The 21,159-nt window shown below is 37.9% G+C and overlaps 1 protein-coding gene across 2 annotated transcripts in view; it reads right to left on the reverse strand.

Moving 5' to 3' along the window:
- The window catches only part of DYM (dymeclin), a 372,695-nt gene that overhangs the window by 236,601 nt on the left and 114,935 nt on the right, over positions 1-21,159 (reverse strand). For both annotated transcript variants that reach the window (XM_061130629.1, XM_061130628.1), the window contains exon 9: positions 377-559. In XM_061130629.1, the coding sequence (XP_060986612.1) occupies positions 377-559 (183 nt within the window). The remainder of the gene's footprint in view (positions 1-376; positions 560-21,159) is intronic.

The raw sequence follows: 21,159 nt of genomic DNA on the forward strand, positions 1-21,159 counted from the left end.
TCCAGAGGATCTTCCCGACCCAGAGACTGAAACTGCATCTCCTGCATCTATTGCATTGTAGGCAGATTCTTTACCACCAGTGCCACCAGGGAAGCCCCAATAGGTAGGACAGGTGGATCCAAATTAAGCCTATGCTGGCTTGGTTATCTTGGAAAGAAATGTAAATAGATATAAAGAACTGTAGTTCTCATCTGAAATTTACTTGACCTTCCTGAGAATACAGACATAAAATTTAAGTTTTTCTCATCTTAAACCAACATGAAAATACAGAAATTGACAGTCATCCCCACTGCTGAAAAACAGTAAACAATTTGGCATAAGCAATACCCTCTATCCTCATTAAAAAAGAATATTCAGAGTAAAAAATACCACAAACCTTGTGTGTTCTTAAAAGACATGATGGCCTGTCTGTAGGGGTTTGGCGCATCTGCAGCATCTGTCAGGTTGGCCAGCACCAGCAGAAGCAGAAGACTCTGGTTGGCCAGAGGGGAAGAAAGTTCTGAGGCAGTGGCCACTTTGCTGCCCACGCCGCCCAGTGTGAAGACAGTCCAGAGTCCAGCTTGAGAAGAAAACACACAACTGAAATGTACTGGGACTAGCAAGATGAATCTATTTCTGTACAATATTGTATACTTTCTCATATTCTAGAGTTTTAAATAATACTCTTTTTTGATTATGAAAGTAAAACAGGTCCATCATTTGGAAATTCTCATATTGCCCATGGACATAAGACTTCTAAAGACTATCGTTTCCTGTTCCCATAATTCCACTTCCACTTTCCAAAGATAATCAGGATATTATTAAGTTTCTTATACACCTTTCTCAATTTTTCTTTACATATCAAAACATATACGCAATTATAAGAAAATTTCATGTACAATTTTATACCAATATTTTTGAAAACCTAAGCAAAATATGCATATCTAGGAAAATACAAAATACCAAAATTGGCAAAGACGATGGAAGTCTGAATGGATAAATAACTTTAGGAGAGTGTAAACCAGAGTCAAAGAGCCAACCTTTAAAAACAAACCAAGTCCGAATTTTTATTTTACAAATAAGTCTACCAAACCCTCAATGTTATACATATATATAATATTTCTCATATTATATATGCAGTGCCAAAGTACAGAACAAGAATCATAGCTATATACTCATTTGACAGGGCCAGAAAAATCCCCTTGATACTGAAACTGGATTAAAAAATGCATTTAATCACATTAAAAAAAAAAACTTAGGAATAAACCTAACCTAAACAAGAGGTAAAAGACTTATCTGTTGGAGGTTCCTCAGAAAACTAAAAACAGAATTACCGTATGATCAAGCAATCCCACTCCTCTGCATATATCCAGTTATTGTTTTTGTTTAGTCATTAAGTCATGTCCAACTTTTTGTGACCCCATGGACTGCAGCACGCCAGGCTCCTCTATCCTCTATGGGATTTTGCAGACAAGAATACTGGAGTGGGTTACCATTTCCTTCTCCTGGGAGTCTTCCCAACCCAGGGAGCAAACCTGCATCTCTTGCACTGGCAGGCAGATTCTTTACCTCTGAGCCTCCAGGGAAAGATACATGCACCCCTATGTTCACAGTGGCACTATTCATAATAGCCAAGACATGGAAACGACTTAAATGTCCATCCACAGATAAATGGATAAAGAAGATGTGGTACATACATAAAATGGAATACTATTCAGTCATAAACAAGAATGAACTAATGCTATCTGAAACAACATGGATGCAACTAGATATTATCATACTAAGTGAAGTAAGTCAGAAAGAAAAAGTCTATCACTTATATGTGGAATCTAAAGTATGACACAAATGAGTCTATCTATGAAACAGAGACAGACTTACAGACATAGAGAAGAAACTGATAGTTTCCAAGGGGGGATGGGTGAGGGAAGAATGGAGTGGGAGACTGGGGTTAGTAGATAGAAGCTTTTACATATAGAAAGGATAAACAACAAGGTCCTACTGTATAGCACAGAGAACCATATTCAACATCCCATGATAAACCATATGGAAAAAAATATTTTTAAAAAATTATGTGGGTGTGTATATATGTATATATATACACACACATTAAAAAACTAAAAAAATAAGTGATCACTACACACAAACTTAAATTTATTCAAAACAATGTTCACAATATAGTTGGGAAATTTGAGGCATTTAATAAGAAAAGCAAAATTATATAAGAAAGTACAACCAGTAGCCAAGTATTATTTGCTTTGGGACTGATTTGCTGTTTATCTTGACATTTTTAAAAATTTCCAGTCACTTCCTTCCACCCAGAGTATGCTCCATAACTGCCTTCCCCTATATCCAACACTGTGTGTTCCAGGATTGCAAGCAAAGAAAAACACAACTAGAAAGTTCAATCGGCAATAAAAATAATCACAAAATGCTCTCCAATGTAAAATATAAGTGTTTTCTTTTCTTTTTTTTTTTTTTGGATTCTCTTCACAGCTGCACATCTTCATTACTAGGAGAAATAAGAGTCGACTAGCCCTGGACAAATTTAACAAACAAAATTCAGATTCTCTTTTAACAGAACTTCAAGTCTCCTTTTTTTTTTTTTTTTAACCCCCTTCAAGTTTTTCCAAGAGGTCTGCAAAGCTGCTTATAAAGTCAGACAAATGAACATTTTATTGAGAAGCTCTCCCACCCCACCCCCACCCGACACACAGCCTTCCTTCCCTACTCTGGTAAATATCACTACTATGTGGCTTTTCCTTCCTTATAGGGAAAAGGAGGCACCCTGCCATTGCCTACATTGTAGTTTAAACTGGCCCATAATATTGGACTAAAATTCTTCCAAAAGCTCGTTTCTTTTTGCTGATCCAAGCCTCTGATCTCTGACCCAAGAATCTTAGTGGAATTGCATTTTCCTGCTGGCAAAAAAAAGTTTCTCTCCACCAGAAAAATAAGGGAAAGTTACAGTATATTTCCTTCTGTTCTAAAAACCAAATTAAGAATGATCTCCAAAGTTTTTTAATTGTATCCCTCAGGTCTCCAAATAAATGCTTAAAATAAAATTCATCTAACTAAGAGTACTGAAATTAACTAAAAGAAAAAACTGAGTGTTGGTGATTCAACCTTTTAAAAGTAGTGACTCAAGATTATTTATCCTTAAGAATAAAAATGTGAGAAAAATATAAAGTGTGACAAACTGAAACATCAGTAAAATAATAATCAAAGAAAAAACACAACTCATTTTAAGTTTTGAACTCAAACTATTAAGACAATGGAATTCAGGTAAATTACTACTTTCTTCACATTACTAAACATACCACTTGCCACACTACAACTGATTTCTTACATCTAACATCTATATTGTAAAACACTAATTATTCAAGCAAAACTATACCAAAAACACATAACATACTATACTGTCTTCCATAGCTATAAAAATCTGATAGAAGGGTCATATTCATATATTTTGAGCTGTATTCCTGTAACAAAACAGATATCATGAAAAAATTAAGGAGAAAGCAGGTCAGATAAATACTTATGAAAATTCTGCCAGAGACATTTCAATCAACACAGAAAAAAGGGTAATCGGTCAATAAATAGGCAGCAAGTACCTAATTACAGTTAGGCCCTATGCCAGGTACAAAATATATAAACAAGAAAAAAATCATACCTTGTCTCTGAGGAGTTTAGAGAAAGGGGAAGCAAATATTCATATCAATTTTAATTGCCATAATGATCCAACAAATATACCTAATTCTTAAGGCATCTATACTTTTCCTCTCTAAGTGTAGTGAAATAATGGAAGACAGTTTTGCCAAGGAAGTCACTGAACATGCATTCCAGGGCAGACATTAGGGCAGAGTAACTACCAGACCCCAATATCATGCTCTCTTTCCTTTTATTAATAAAACACTCCGATGTTTAGCTGGGCAGAACTACATTTCCCAATCTGTCTTACAGAAAACTATGGCCACATAACTAAATTGCAGCCAACAGGATGTGAGTAGGAATAGCACTTGCAAGTTTTAGATTATATCCTTAAAAAGAACTTATTTTCTCTTCCAATCCTCATGCTTCACATGTGCGAGAACTCAGGTAAAAGGGTGGGCAGGCAGATTCAGTTTTGTGCATGAGGATATGACCAAGGGAATGGCAAAACGAGAGAGAAGGAACTCTGTTCTCTGGATGGCCTCAGGAAGCAAACCTGCCTATACCCATAGACTAACTTAGACTTTCACGTGAGAGAAATGTAAATCTTTAATTTTTTTTTTTTAAGCCACTGGTATCTGATCTCTATTAAAAGCCAAACCAATATCCTAACAAATAAAGTGTTGTTGTTGTTTAGTGCTGTCAAGTCCAATTCACTGCAGTTCTATGAAGTGCAGCACCCCAGGCTTCCCTATCCATCACCATATCCCAAAGTTTGCTCAAACTCAGGTCCATTGAGTTGGTGATGCCATCCAACAATCTCATCCTTTGTTGCCCCCTTCTCCTCTTGCCCTCAGTCATTCCCAGCATCAAGGTCTTTTCCAATGAGTCAGCTCTTCGTGTCAAGTGGCCAAAGTATTGGACCTACAGCTCCAATTCAGGGTCGACTTCCTTTAGGATTGACTGGTTTGATCTCCTTGCAGTCCAAGGGACTCTCAAGAGTCTTCTTCAACACCTCAGCTCAAAAGCATCAATTCTTCAGTACTCAGCTTTCTTTACAGTCCAACTCTCACATCCATACATGACTACCTGAAAAACCACAGCTTGGACTACACAGACCTTTGTCAGCAAAATGATGTCTCCGCTTTTTAATATGCTGTCTAGGTTTATCATACCTTTCCTTCCAAGGAGCAAACATCCTTTAATTTTGGGGCTGCAGTCACCATACACAGTGATTTTGGAGCCCAGGAAAATAAAATCTGTCACTGTTTCCACGTTTCCCAAACAAGTCTATCCATAAAGTGATGGGACCAGATGCCATGATCTTAGTTTTTTGAATGCTGAATTTTAAGCAAGATTTCTCACTTTCCTCTTTCATCCTCATCAAAAGGCTAAGGTCCTATTAGTTTTCTGCCTTTAGAGTGGTGTCATCTACATATCTGAAGTTGCTCATAATTTCTCCTGGCAATCATGATCCCAGCTTGTGGTTCATCTAGCCCAGCATTTCCAATGATGTAATCTGCATAGAAGTTAAATAAGCTGGGTGACAATATACAACCTTGACATACTCCTTTCTCAATTTTGAAGCATTCCGTTATTCCATGTCCGGTTCTATCTGTTGCTTCTTGTCCTGCGTACAAGTTTCTCAGGAGACAGGTAAGACGGTCTGGTAACCCCATCTTTTTAAGAATTTTCCACAGTTCGTTGTGATCCACACAGTCAAAGGCTTTAGGGTAGTGAATGAAGCAGAAGTAGATTTTTTCTGGAATTCCCTTGCTTCCTCTATTATCTAATGGATGTTGGCAATTTGATCTCTTGTTCCTCTCCTTTTCTGAATCCAGCTTGTATGTCTGGAAATTCTCAGTTCATGTACTGATGAAGCCTAGCTTCATCAATCCCTCAAAAATGGAAGGATTTTGAGCATTATCTTGCTAGCCATGTGCAATGAGTGCAATTGTACAGTAGTTTGAACATTCTTTGGCATTGCCCTTCTTTGGGACTGGAATGAAAACTGATCTTTTTCAGTCCTGTTGTCACTGCTGAGTTTTCTTAATTTGCTGACATATTGAGTGTAGCATTTTAACAGCATCAACTTTTAGGATTTTAAATAGCTCAGCTGGAATTCTATCACCTCCACTAGCTTTGCTGGTAGTAATACTTCCTAAGGACTACTTGACTAGCCACTCCAGGATGTCTGGCTCTAGGTGAATGACCACACCAGTGTGGTTATCTGGGTCACTAAAACCTTTTTTGTATAGTTCTTTTGTATATTCTAGCCACCTCTTCTTAATCTCTTCTGCTTCTGTTAGGTCGTTACCATTTCTGTCCTTTATTGAGCCCATCTTTGCATGAAATGTTCCCTTGTATCTCTAATTTTCTTGAAGAGATCTCTAGTCTTGCCCATTCTATTGTTTTCCTCTATTTCTTTGTGTTGTTCACTTAAGAAGGCTTTCTTATCTTTCCTTGCCATTCTCTGGAACCTTGCATTCAGTTGGGTCTATCTTTTCCTTTCTCCTTTGCCTTTTGCTTCTCTTCTCTCAGCTACCTGTAAGGCCTCCTCAAACAATCATTTTGCCTTTCCTTTTTGCATTTCTTTTTCTTGGGGATCGTTCTGGTCACTACCTCCTATACAATGTTACGAACCTCTGTCCATAGTTCTTCAGGCACTCTGTCTATCAGATCTAATCCCTGGAATCTATTTATCACCTCCACTGTATAATCATAAGGGATTTGCTTTAGGTCATACCTGAGTAGACTAGGAGTTTCCCCTACTTTCTTCTATTTAAGCCTAAATTTTGCAATAAGGAGGTCATTATGTGCTATAAAGTTCCAAAACACTACCACTTGGTTAGTGATCTTTTGAAAAAACAAACAACAGTTTTTTAAAATTCTTTGCCCATCAATCTCCTTAAAGTTTCTGAGATAATTATAGATGCATATGCTCTCATTTAAAAAAAAAAAAAAGCACCTTTTCAACCAATTTCCTCTAATGGTAACATCTTATAAATTTATAGTAGAATATCACGATCAGGACCTGACACTGATACCATCAAAATACAGAATGACTGCATCACCAGTGAGAAACATTTGCATGGGAAAAAATATCTGATGACCACTTAACTTCGTTGAAGTTAATTTCTTTAAAGGGTCACATACCAGACACAGAGGAAACATGCTGTCACCAAGTATGTACTTATTACCTGGGCACTTACATACACTCGTCTCATCATTTAATAAGGTACTGGTATGGATCAGTCAAAGTGCAGGAAACTACATCAGACTAATGAACCCAAAGACAATGAGGCCCTATCCATGAAGTTTATAGTCAAAAGGAAAAACAAATACAGAAAAGACAAGCAAATAAACTGTCATGAGTTTATGGGGAGACAAAGGATGACCCTGGAAGAAAAAATAGTTCAGAAATCAATGAATAGAACTGACACTGATTTATAGACTTTTTTTCAAGCTTACAATTAACCAAAGAAGGCATTCTACGTTCTTCCATTTTTAAAATTTTTTCTTTCATTTCCTTCTCCCTACTTTTTTGCTTTAAAAAATTCCTCAAGGTCCAAATCAGACTTGTCTATTCTAATAAAGCAAAAAATAACTGCTTTTACAGTACTCTGATTACAACTCTCTTTAGCACTGTACTAGGAAAAGTCTGGTTTTGATCATACTTACGCATGTAAGATAAATTATTCAACATCAGAGTAATCCAAGTCTATGCTCCAACCACTGTTGAAGAAGCTGAAGTTGACCGGTTCTATGAAGACCTACAACATCTTATAGAACTAATATCAAAAAAAAAAAGATGTTGTTTTCATCACAGGGGACTGGAATGCAAAAACTGGAAGCCAAGAGATACCTGGAATTAACAGCCAAGTTTGGCCTTGGTGTACAAAATGAAGCAGGGGAAAGGCTAACAGAGTCTTGTCATTAGAAAACGCTGGTCATAGAAAACATCCTTTTCCAACAACCCAAGAGATGACTCTACACATGGACATCACCAGATGGTCAATAACAAAATCAGACTAATTATGTTCTTTGCAGCCAAAGATGGAAAAGTCTATACGGTTAGCAAAAGCAAGACCTGGAGGTGACTGTGGCTCAGATCATGAGCTCCTTATTACAACATTCAGGCTTATATCGCAAAAAGTAGGGAAAACCACAAGGCCATTCAGGTATGACCTAAATCAAACTCCTTATGAGTATACAGTAGAGGTGACTAATAGATTCAGGAATTAGGTCTGGTAGATAGAGTGCCTGAAGAACCAGGGACAGGTGTTTGTAACACTGTACAGGAAGCAGTGACCAAAGCCATTCCAAAGAAAAAGAAATGCAAGAAGGCAAAACAATTGTCTGAGGAGGCTTTACAAACAGCTATGAAAAGAAAAGAAGCAGAAGGCAAGGGAGAAAGGGAAAGATACACCCAACTGAATGCAGAGTTCCAGAGAACAGCAAGGAGACACAAGAAGGTCTTTTTAAATGAACAAGGCAAAGACAAAGAGGAAAACAATACAATGGAAAAGACTACAGATCTCTTCAAAAAAACTAGAGGTATCAAGGGAACATTTTATGAAGAATGGTCATGATAAAGGACAGAAATGGTAAGGACCTCAAAGAAGCAGAAGAGATTAAGAAGAGGTAGCAAGAATGCACAGAACTAAACAAAAAAAGTCATAATGACCTGGATAACCATGATGGTGTGGTTGCTCACCTAGAGCCCAACATCTTGGAATATGAAATCGAGTGGGCCTTAGGGAGTATTACTACAAACAAAGCTAGTGGATGAGATGGAACTTCAATTGAGCTATTTAAAATCCTGAAAGATGATGCTGTTAAAGTGCTACTTTAGGTAGCAAATTATAGCAAATTCAGAAAACTCAGCAGTGGCCACAGAACTGGAAAAGGTCAGTTTTCATTCTAATCCCAAAGACCATCAATGCCAAAGAATGTCCCAACTACCATGTTGTTGCTCTTCAGTCACTAAGTCACCTCAGACTCTGCAACCCCACCAACTGCAACACTTCAGGCTTCTCTGTCTTTCACTGTCTCCCTGAGTTTACTCAAACTCAAATCCATTCAGCCAGTGATGCCATCCAACCATCTCATCCTCTGTCATCCCTTCTCCTCCCGCCTTCAATCTTTCCCAGCATCAGGGCTTCTTCCAATGAGTCAGCTCTTCACATCAGATGGCCAAAGTATTGGAGCTTCAGCTTCAGTATCAGTCCTTCCAATGGACATTCAGGGTTGACTTCCTTTAAGATTGATTGGTTTGATCTCCTTGCTGTCCAAGGGACTCCCAAGAGTCTCCTCCAGCACCACAGTTCAAAAGCATCAGTTCTTTAGTGATCAGCCTTCTTTATGGTCCAACTCTCACATCCATACATGACTAGTGGAAAAACCATAGCTTTGACAATATGGACCTTTGCTGGCAAAGTAATGTCTCTGCTTTTTAATACACTGTCTAGGTTTGTCATAGCTATTCTTCCAAGGAGCAAATGTCTTAATTTCATGGCTGCAGTCACCATCCACATTGATTTTAGAGTCCAAGAAAATGAAATCTGACACTGTAGCCACATTTTCCCCATCTATTTGCCATGAAGTGATAGGATCAGATGCCATGATCTTAGCTTTCTGAATGTTGAGTCTTAGGCCAGCTTTTTGATTCTCCTCTTTCACTTTCATCAAGAGGCGCTTTAGTTCCTCTTCACTTTCTGCCATTAAAGTGGTATCATCTGCACAACTAAGGTTGTTGATATTTCTCCCAGCAATCTTATTCCAGCTTGTGATTCATCCAGCCCAGCATATTTCACGAGGCTTCCCTGGTAGCTCAGACGGTAAAGTGTCTGCCTACAATGCGGGAGACCTGGGTTTGATCCCTGGGTAGGGAAGACCCCCTGGAGAAGGAAATGGCAACCCACTCCAGTATTCTTGCCTGGAAAATCCCATGGACTGAGGATCCTGGTAGGCTACTGTCCATGGGGTCACAAAGAGTCGGACATGACTGAGCGACTTCATTGTCAGACTGTCACTCCGCATATAAGTTAAATAAGCTGGGTGACAATATACAGCCTTGATGTATTCCTTTCCCAATTTTGAACCAGTCATGACATTGTTCCATGTCTGGTTCTAACTGTTGCTTCTTGTCCTGCATACAGGTTTATGTATGTGAAAGGTGTATATTGTCACCCTGCTTATTTAACTTCTTTGAACAGTACATCTCTCTAAGAGTTTTCCCTGTCCTTCTCTATCTCCCAGAGTTTGCTCAAATTCATGTCTACTGAGTCTGTGATGCTATCTAACCATCTCATCTTCTGCGGTCCTCTTCTCCTTTTGCCTTCAATCTTTCCCAGCATCAGAGTCTTCTCCAATGGGCCAACTCTTCACATCAGTTTCACTATAATGGCAGAAAGTAAAGAGGAACTAAAGAGCTTCTTGATGAGGGTGAAAGAGGAGAGTGAAATAGCTGACTGGATACTCAACATTCAAAAAACTAAGATCATGGCACCTGGTTCCATCACTTCATGGTAAACAGAAGGGGGAAAAGTGGAAACAGAGACAGATTTCATTTCCTTGGGCTCCAAAATCATTGTGGACTGTAACTGCAGCCATGAAATTAAAAGAAGCTTGCTCCCTGGAAGGAAAGCTATGAGAAACCTAGATAGCATATAAAAAGCAAAGATATCACTTTGCTCACATAGGTCTATATAGTCAAAGCTATGGTTTTTCCAGTAGTCATGTATGGATGTGAGAGTTCGACCATAAAGGTTGAGTGCAGAAGAACCAACGCTTTTGAATTGTGATGCTGGAGAAAACTCTTGCGAGTCCCTTGGACTGTAAGGAGATCAAACCAGTCAATCCTGAAGGAAATCAACACTGACTATTCAAAGGAAGAACTGAAGCTGAAGCTCCAATACCTTGGCCACCTGATGCAAAGAAACAACTCATTGGAAAAGATCCTGATGCTGGGAAAGACTGGAAGCAAAAGGAGAGCAGCATAGGATGAGATGGTTAGATAGCATCACTGACTCAGCGGACATGAATCTGAGCAAACTCCAGGAGACAGTGAAGGACAGAGGAGCTTGGCATGCTCACATGATGCAACTGAACATCACTGAAAATGTAGGTAACTTACACACAAATCTTCCTGTGGTCTCCTTGATGGAAAAGAGCTGCATCTTTTTCATGTTTTACATTCCTTAGAGGGCTTCAAGTTATAAATTTAATTTGCTCCTTTACTTCAACTTTGCTTTCTTTAGTATTTCAGTTACTTACCAAAGGTTATTTTTACAGTGTATAAGACAGAACTTATATTTTAAAAGTATATAAACAACAGGGATTTTATATTTGGTATTTAAAGGGAAAGCATGCTATTTTTAATCATCTAAATATAGCTCTCAAAAATTGGCTTTAGTCCTACATTTCAAATTGTAACACTTTAATTGTGACAAGGATACTAGGAAACAGGTATTTTCAGACACCAGGGGCAGGACTGTAAACGGGCTCCATGTTTAGGAAGGGAAATCAAGTAATGTGCATCGCAAGCATTAGCAGTGTGCAGATTATTTGGCCTAACAAGTCCAACTCTACAGTTTATTCTAAAGAATGAATACAGGGACTTCCCTGGAGGTCCACTGGTTAAGAATCTGCCTTCCAACGCATGCAACAGGGATTCTATCCCTGGCTGTGGAAGTAAGATCCCACATGCTGCAGAGCCACAAGCCCGCACACCGCAATTCAAGAGCCTGCATGCTCTAGAGCGCATGCGCTGCAGCAAGCAATGCCCACGCCACAACTAGAGAAAGCCTGTGTGCCACATCGAAGGCTGGGCACAGCCAAAAAAAAGTGAACGAACACAAAGATCAAATTAGAGAGCCAGCCATCTTAAAGCTCAGTGAAAACATATATATGTAAATATTAAATAAAAAGGAACTGGCTGAATTAATTGTGACATATTCGTCAACACAAGAGAAAACCAAGCCTGTGGTTAGAAAGCCAGGCATATCACCCAGAATGTCAACAAGATTAACATTTTCCCAGTAGACTATCACCTAGTTTTTTAACATCTAAACTTCCTAGAACATGTCACTCAGTTTAATGCTTTTCAACTAGTGTTTATAAAATGATCTTTTATATTTACACCTCCAAAACTCAAAACATTAAAAAAAAATAATGTATTGGAGGGGAGGGAATCAAATTTCGTTACAAAGATAATTGGTATGACAGAATCATTGACATTTTGAAATTGAACTGAGTGTTTAAAAAAAAAAAAAAAAGGAGACGAATGTCTCAGATGTTATTGATAACTAAGAGGGCATCTCAGTGTCATGCCCTGTGAGAGACATTCTCCACCATTGGGCACATATACTAAATGTGTTTTCTAAGACCTTTCACAATGAGCCCTTGATTTTGCTAAGTGTTATACAGTAAGAGGCAAAAGTTCAAAAGGTTGTAAATAAGAAAGAGGAAAAAATGACTAAACAGAAGAGAAAAAATTATTATTTAAATCATTACTTTGATCAGGAAGCCATGTTTTAAGCATTTTATGTAAAAAACACACTAGTTTGTTAAACACTGGCATTTAGTGTGCTTTTAAAAACAGGTTGAATATTTTGAGTTATTATATATACAATTTTTAAAATTTAAAATAATGGTAGATACATTCCAGATCAGTATTTTTGGCAGAATATCTGATTTTCATGAATGGATTACTGATATTAAGTGGTAGATACCTGCAATGCTTAACTATTTTGGAGAGCCAGTTGTTGTGGTTTGACTACAAAGGAACACAGGGAGACTTTTGAAGATGACAGAAATGCTCATATCTTATGGTTATGGTGGTCAGTATATGACTGTATGTGTTCATTAAACAGAAGCTAAGTTTTACTGTATATAAATTATATCTCAGTAAACACACTCCATCCTTTCCTTCTCCAAAAACCTGTTGGGCATGGATATGGAACAAGGTGAACTCTCATATACTCTAGTAAGAGCGTAATAGGTTAAAACAATTTGGAAAACTGTTTAATTGTACCCACTATACGTGAATGATGCACAGCTAGGACCCAGCAATTTGCCTAATTATTATACTCAATAAAATGCTTACATATGTGCAAAGACATGTACAAAGATGTACATAGCATTATTTTAACAGGCAAAAGTTGGAAATAATCAAATACTTATTACAGTATGAAGGAGAAATACAATATGAGATAGTCTTAAGATGGACTAATACATCAAACTATACCTCATGAAAAAACATAAATGAATTTTACAAATCAAAGAAGACAGGAAAGAATACATATGATATCATAGCATATGATTCCATCAATATAAAGTTCAAAATTAATCTATGGTGCTACAAGTCACAGCAGTGGTTTCCCCTGCAGCTGGGAGAGGAGAGCTATTAGGAGAGTGCATGAGAGGAGGTTCTGGGGTGCCAGGAATACTGGTCCTGACTGGTAATTCATGTATGTTCATTCATTTTTGATAATGAACTGAACTATACACTAATTGTACATTTTTCTATATGTTAAATTTAAATTAAAATGCATACCACTAGGAAAACACTGTAGGCATTCCCTTTTGTAACATGATGATAAGTATATACCATAATGCTTAGAGTGGTTTACCTCTGATTACTGATGCTAAATGTGATTTGCTTTTGATTAGAATGTTTTGATTTCTAAAATAACGTAAAAGAAACCATAAAATTTGAAAAAGTTTACATGATATCTTTAGAACAATATTTCTTAAAAGAAATATACTAAAATATTAGTTTATTGATGAACACACACCCTATTTGATATAGTATCTTTATTAAAGGGCCCACCCAGTCCTCAAGTATCTCTCTTTCAATGTAATCAGCCTATATTAAGGAACTTTCATTAGCAATTTTTTTTTCGTTTTAAAATGAATATAAAACAGCAACATACACAACCTTGAACTCCAGCCAATCATACCATAGTGCTAGGAAAGGGGAAAGGGTGGTGAGAAGGTCACTAATATTTTTACTTTTTTACATATGTTCACATTTAAAGCACTCTTAAAATATCTGGTGACTGTTAGTTCCTAAAACAGTTCTGAGTCAAATTCAATTTTCCTAACACAAAACAACACGATATTACTACCCCCAGCCTGTCTCCCAAAAGGAATGCTTTGACCATCTCAGGAAAGAGAAAAAAACACACCATAAAAGAACAGAGGAAAATGTTTTAGAAACTCATAGCACACTAAAACATTTTATCCACCTTTGTAGTTTGAAATCTGTCAGAATCTCTGATTTGTAATCCAGCATAATATAAGCCATATGAAACTTTAAAAGTCTTATTCTTTTAAGAGTACAAAATAGAACTATTAAAGAAAAATTGAAAAAAAAAATCTGCTGAAATAATTCAGTATTTATGAAGATAATACCTGTTTTCAAAAAGGAAAAACAATGAAAGGTAACAGAATTCATTTGTCTAAGTAAAACTTGAGAATCACCTCTAAACAAACATTTATAAGAATCTAAGATGAGCCAGGTGGAATACTAAAGTGTAGAGTATGAAAGGAAACAAAATGAATAAGAAACCTAGTGTCCTCTGAGATAAATCCTATCTCATGTTCCCATGCAAATAACTATGATCCCTGAAATACGAAAGGGGCATTGTGCCTGTGTGCTCAGAGAACAGACAGCCCTTCCTTGAACAGGCCCATATCTGGCTCCCCAGTAACTTCATTCCATCTGTCCCAGGGTTGGCCCCTAAAGCAGAGTTTCCCCACACTGATGAAGTGAGAGATGATTAAGATTTTTAACTTTTTAAAAGTCTTCAGAGTTATGTACATTAGAAATATATAAACTAGGATATCAATCACACAATTTTCAAGGACTTAACCATTTACTATAAGGATAGAGTAAATAATGTACTTAAATTTTTGAAAAAGTGATGTAAGTAGATTGGAATTTAACCTGTACTCAGATAAGACAAATTCATGGTGGTTTCATGGATGTGGGTGAAGTTGGGGAAATATTCCTATAGGAAAACAGGACAAGTCCTTGTATCACAGCTCTAAGCATCTGGCAGTGTATAGTTTCACAGGAGTTCTTTCAACCAAAAAAGCCCTGTTCCCAAAATATTTTTCCATGATACATGGTCTTTAACCCCTCAACGCCCTGGCCACCCTTTCATCTACTGGCAATGAGGCATCCCCAACAAAACATAAAATATAGGCATGTATGTTAGTGATGGAAGAGAAACGGTAAGTACCTTTCAACCAAATACAACCATTCATTCCTCCTTCAGCTGAATGTACTACCTCCAACAGTACTGTATGTTACCCAAGAGAAAATTACCGATTCTTATCAGGGCTATAAATTTCATTGTTAACTACAAACATCTTCTGTCTCTTACACACGGCTGTACTCCTGCATACCCTTGGCTGGCATGACTGTCTTCCCTGCCAACTGTGGGATGCTCGAGATGAGTGTCTCCCTTCTACACTGTGGTTTGATTTCTCTGCACCTTGACAATGTAGTTTGTTATAGTACATCAAATAAGAAAATGAGTAATTATTAATTTTGCATTTGTGTAGACTGAATTTACCTTTAATGTAAAAACATTTGTATGAAATTATTTTCTCCAAATAAAAATCAAGATAGAAGTGTGAATTATGCAAGAGATTTTGTCAAAAACTATATTAATAAGTCTACTAACTTAAACAGTATCAATAACTAAAAAGTATCAATTTGGAATCCACAAATAAATTTCTAATAGTAAAATCGTCCAGGAGTTAGTGACGGACAGGGAAGCCTGGCGTGCTGCAGTCCATGGGGTCGCAAAGAGTCGGACACAACTGAGTGACTGAACTGAACTGAATGGTAAAATCTGAGAATGAGTGCCTACATTAGCATCCAACTCCCACTTGTGAAGGAGCAAATATAAATCAAAAGACTATAATAAAGTATATAGAATAGATTTATTCCCACCACAGTAACAATCATTTTTTCCATATAGGTCTCCAGTTGTTACTCCTCTGGACATTAAAACTGAGAGTCTCTGAGTAACTATTACTCTTTGGTTCAAAGTGACATTCAAGGAAAGATGAGAAGTATTTCTTCCAAAATTCTGACCATTTTAAAATGAATTTTTAAATTCCTTAAAGGCAGCAACAGCTGCCTTTAAAGCTTAGAAAGGACTAGGAAACTAGAATCTATGAAATGAGAGGACTTTCATAAATTTCTGAAAAACAGAAAACCAAATGAATAAACCCAAAAAGTTCCCAAGACATAAAGGATCTCCAAATGAAAGCTGGAGGTAGCAAATACAAATAAGAGTGAACACTATAGATCATATGGTCTGAAAGTACTCATGAGACTGAAGAAATATCCCTAGAACATTCAATACAATCCGGTTAGCAGTCCACAAACACATACTAACATGAGTAGTCTCCAGAGTGGGTGAGGAGAGAAAATATCAGAACTTCGTGCTTCATCTAGGAAGCATGGAGACACGAAGGCTTAGTACACATTACTGAGACCGGCGCTGGTGCTCACACCCCGCCAGAGGTCACTCGTCATTTCAGAGGCCAGGGGCCCTGAGTGGGCTTTCTGCAGCATAAGGAGACTTGCTGAGATCTAGTGTGCTTGATTATATGTCTAGTTTAACTAAACCGACTCGTGTAAAAATCTATTTTAAAAATAACAGAACCAGGGAGTTCTCTGGTGGTCCAGTGGTTAGGACTCAGCACTTTCACTGCCCAGGGAACTAAGATTCCACAAGCCTCGCAGCATGGCAAAAAAAAAAAAAACAAACCACTTTTTTTAAAAAGCAATTCTAAAACTGTTTTAGACTTTCCCACAGCTCTCTCCCCATCACCTCCAGAACTCACATGTTTCATCAGAAAAAGTCCTCAGTATTTTCAAGCTCAGCCTCTGCCCCAGTCTAACAGAAACCCGGCTGTCCCCAAGGACAGTTCTTTCTCTGGAGCCTTGGTAAGTGCCGATGTGTTTTTCTCACCCCACGCCCCACATGCCACAGAGCAGCCTTACAGCTTCCAAACCACGTCTCCTGACATCCCAGGTACCCTGAAACATCCCATCAGACCATACAACCCATCAACAATTCTCCCTACAGTCATCTAGGACAGCGTTGTCACTCCTGCTTTTTTCCTTAGCTGAGCCCCTGTCTGCCCCTCCACACTGTCCAGTCCTCATTTTAAAATCCCCTCATGGTCCAGTGGCTAAGACTTCACCTTCCAATACTAGGGGTGTGGGTTTGATCCCTGGTCAGGGAGCTAGGATCCCACATGCCCAGCAGCCAAAAAAAAAAAAAAAAAAATCCACCATAAAACAGAAGCAATACTGTAACAAATTCAAAAAAGACTTTAAAAATGGCCCATAATAAAAAAAGCTTTAATAAAAATACCAACATACTCATAGTCAAGCCAGCCAAAAATATGGTCGTTAAGGCCTTGATCTGCTTGTTCACTTTCTCTAACCTACCCCAACTACCCATTCACATGGTCATGCACTAGTTACACATTCTCTTTGCTAATGACTGTGCTACCACCACAATTCTGAATTCATATATTCTACTTCGAATGCCACCTCCCAGATTTCCAGACCATTTCCTCTACTATCCAATTCCAACAATTTCTGACCTGGCTGGCTCTCTCTACCCCTTTGTCTTTGTCCACCACCACCGCCAAGTCCTCACTCCTTCCTAACCTAGCTCAGACTCGGGGGACCAGAACTAGGATCACCCCCTGGCAGACTCATTCCCAACTCCCTCCTGCTTTCCTCCATTGTATCTGCCAAGCAGAACCCCAGCCTTGACTCAATCCAATTCTCCACCAACCCCACATTCCAAAGTACCTAAACACAACTGAAGAACAATGATATAACCATTCCAATTGCGTTTAAGTTCCCCCCCCCCCGTGAATTTCAAGTGGGCCCTCAGCTCTGTCCAGCAATCCTATTACATTTCTTTGGTGTCCATTTCTTTAACTCCCCTACAGCTCTCATTTTGTAAAATTACAACACCAACCCCCAAACTTCATGCTCGACTGACTCACAATAGAGTCTAGCAGAGAACTACCCTGTATTTCCATTTTAAAATCCACAAACACATTTGCGCCAGCGTGTACATACTCTGCCTTCACTCCTGTTGTAAAGGAGTGAAATACCCCTTTCTCCTATCTTCAGGAATAAGAATTTTTCCATTTCTACTAAAATGTAAGTTCTACAAGTGCAAGCATTTAGTAATATTTATAGAACCGAAATGGATCATTCCTATCACAGTATATAAACATGTTGTGCTATTTTCCCAACCAAAAACAAACAAAAAAGCTTCCCTAAAATCCATGTCCCCTTCCAGTTACTGCCTTGTTTTTCTTCATATTCTCTGACTCCCATTCTCCCCTCAACCCACCCTAATTAGTTTTCCACCTAAGTGATTCTTGACAAAGTAACCAATAAGTTCCATCTTACTAGATTTCAACAGTCAATTCTAAGGCTTCTCCTTAACCAACCTCTCACTTAAATCTGCATAAAGGTTACTGCACCTATGTTATATTTCAAACAGCAGAAAACTTCAGTGAAAGGATCTCACAGATGAGACAACTGGAAAGAGAATGAGTGAACTGGAAGATAAATCTGAAGAAATTACTCAGAACTGATAGAGACAAATGAAATTCTAAGACAGATTAAGAGATATGAAGACTACAAAGACATGACAGAAATATCAGAAGTAAAAAGAACAACAGAGGGAATTCCCTAGCGGTTCCATGGTTAGTACTCTGGACTTGCACTACCAGGGCTGAAGTTCAACCCCTGGTCAGAGCACTAAGATCTCACAAACCATGCAGTGCAGCCCCCCCAAAAGAATAGCAGAGACAGAAAAAGAACACAACGAAACAGTAGATCACAAAAGCTACCAGAAAGCAGAAACTCAATGCTCTCCATCACTCCCTAAAGTCGCAAAACTGGCAGACTTAAATCCAAGTTTCAGGCTTTTTTACAATGTATCACACAACTGATACAAGAGAGAAAGAAAAATCCAGTCAGTGAAGACATTCCACTAGGTCTGAACCATACACATGTTATTAACCATACACACGAAGACTAAACTTTCTGGAGTTAATCCATGATGTGCCAGAAATAAGCAAGGTCAGAAAACAAACATGATACTTTTTCCTGGACCATTAACTTTTCACTAAGATTTTTAGAAAGTTAATTAAAGTCATTGGACTGTCATGTAATTCCATCTTAGTAGTAATAAAACAAACGTGAATATGATTACTTAAGTAGAACTTAAATGTACACTAATTTATAAAACATAAAACCTGAACATTGTCAAGCTGTTTCTGACAAACTCCTTGTTCTTGAAGGTTATTACTCATTTGCCTCAGCTGTTATGGGCTGCCTGAGAAAGCACTGCTAATGGCTCTAACGGTTTTCTCAAAAATGCATAAATTACTATGGTTGAAAATTCAACAATAAAAAAAGATTACTTACATAATTCACTGTTTTGCTGTTTCTTTTACTCTGAACTTAAATGTTGTTATTTTGTGAAGCGTGTAACAAAAATGCTGGGGAACTGAGGATAAAACTGGTATGCAGACAGGGAGAAGTACTAGGTTCTACCTCATCACACTTTTCTGGTCTCTGCGAGATTATTCTGATAACTCCTACAAATAATCTGTCCTAGAAAGCCAGTTTATTACATCACCTTGTCTTATACACCATACACTGTCAACCAAGCATAAGTCAGGATTAGGGTAAGTTACAAGTAACAGACCTATATTAATTCTGGCCTCAACAGAAGTCCAAAAGTAGCTGTAGCAGAGCTTGCACACTACTCCATGATATTCCAGAGCCGGTTCCTTCTCTCCTGTTGTTCCATTGTGTACTATCTCCACTTCTAAACTTACTCATGATACAATGTGGCTAATCCAGCTCCAGCCATTACATTTTTATTCAAGTCAGCAGATAGAGATGGTGACACATACCTCCTTAAGAACTCTATCTCCTTACATTTCCTTGGCCGAATTACAGACCATACATACATGGTTTCAAAGAGGACTGAGAAATATGATCTATTCTTGGCATCCATGTAGGCAGATAAAAATGGGAGGAGAACCAATCAGCAGTCATCATTATGCCATATTTGAATATATCCTTTGCAATGTCCCCAAAATATATTTCTCCTACTTAAGATGATGGAACAGCTAATTGGCTTTAGGTACCCTGTCTTCTGAGTCCTTTCTTTACCCTCACTCAGGGAAACTGTGCCCAAATAAACCAGTGAGCTTCATTAGCAACATGAGAACTGGCAGAAGTACTGGTACCATGACATCTTCCCTTTGGATACTAGCAACAGGATACCTCAAAACATGTGCTATTAATCACACAGCCAAAAGAAGGAAGTAATTTTAGCTGCTTTACAGCAAAAATTTGCCTGCTCTCCTGATTTGACCAAGTCAGGAAATGAAATTAATAAAAGTAACAGCTTGAATTTAAACTGCACCTTTATTAGGACTCAAACTTTTCAAGTATATAGTAATGTGCTATTTTATTTTCATAAACCCTAATGACGAGATAAACAATATTATTTGCATATTTTAAATACCTACTTTAATATCTAATTTGTTATATGTATAAATATATACCTATATACAAGGACAAGGACTAGGAAAAGAATGAAAAAATGGAAATAACTGACTCATTATAGTGGTAGAATTATAGCTAAACTTATTTTTTTGAAATTTTCATAACTTCAAGTGCCCCTGTGCCATAATGTTTAAGACTATGAACACACATATGTTTCTTACATTCACAGAGCATACAGTGTGGAGAAAGATAGCCACACATGATATCTATGACCTGTGTGACTTGATGAAAATTATATAACCTCTGTAAAATAAGTATCACAGATCTGGACATCCAGTATCTGTTTGCTCTCACTTCCACACACTCTCCCCATCTACGATCTGTAACGCAGGGGGCTAGAAACCTACAAACACTATTTTCCAAACTTCTCTGCCTGTTGGCTTCGGTTAGAGCAGCAATAGGAGACAGTGAGTTGCGGGGAGGAGGGATGAGAAGCCCAAAGCAGTGAAAGCGCAGAGTATTAACCACTGGACTGACAGACAGTTCTTGGCAAAACTACTTTTACTTTTAGAAATATTTGTGGAACACTTTATGCTTTGGAATAATTACTGAAATAGAACCTCCTTTCTTAAAGCTAATATCTGTTCATCTGTGTACACTTTCTAAAATAAACTGAGGGTTAGAAAATGACTAACTTCAAAGAGGCACAGGAAGTATTATTAGAGTGAGTTTTGAAAAGACAAGTTGAATATTTGTCAACATTTACCCTTAATCCATAGCATCAGGAGCCACAGAGAATACATGTCAGACTATGAAAATACATGGCTTATCAACTTGTGACATGTTTAATTGCAAAATCAGCTCCAATTTGGCTTGCTTTTGCACCACTTGGGCTTCCCTTGCAGCTCAGCTGGTGAAGAATCTGCCTGCGATGCGGG

Source organism: Dama dama, chromosome 27 (genome assembly GCF_033118175.1).
Source record: "Dama dama isolate Ldn47 chromosome 27, ASM3311817v1, whole genome shotgun sequence".
In the NCBI taxonomy this organism is placed as follows: Eukaryota; Metazoa; Chordata; class Mammalia; order Artiodactyla; family Cervidae; genus Dama; species Dama dama.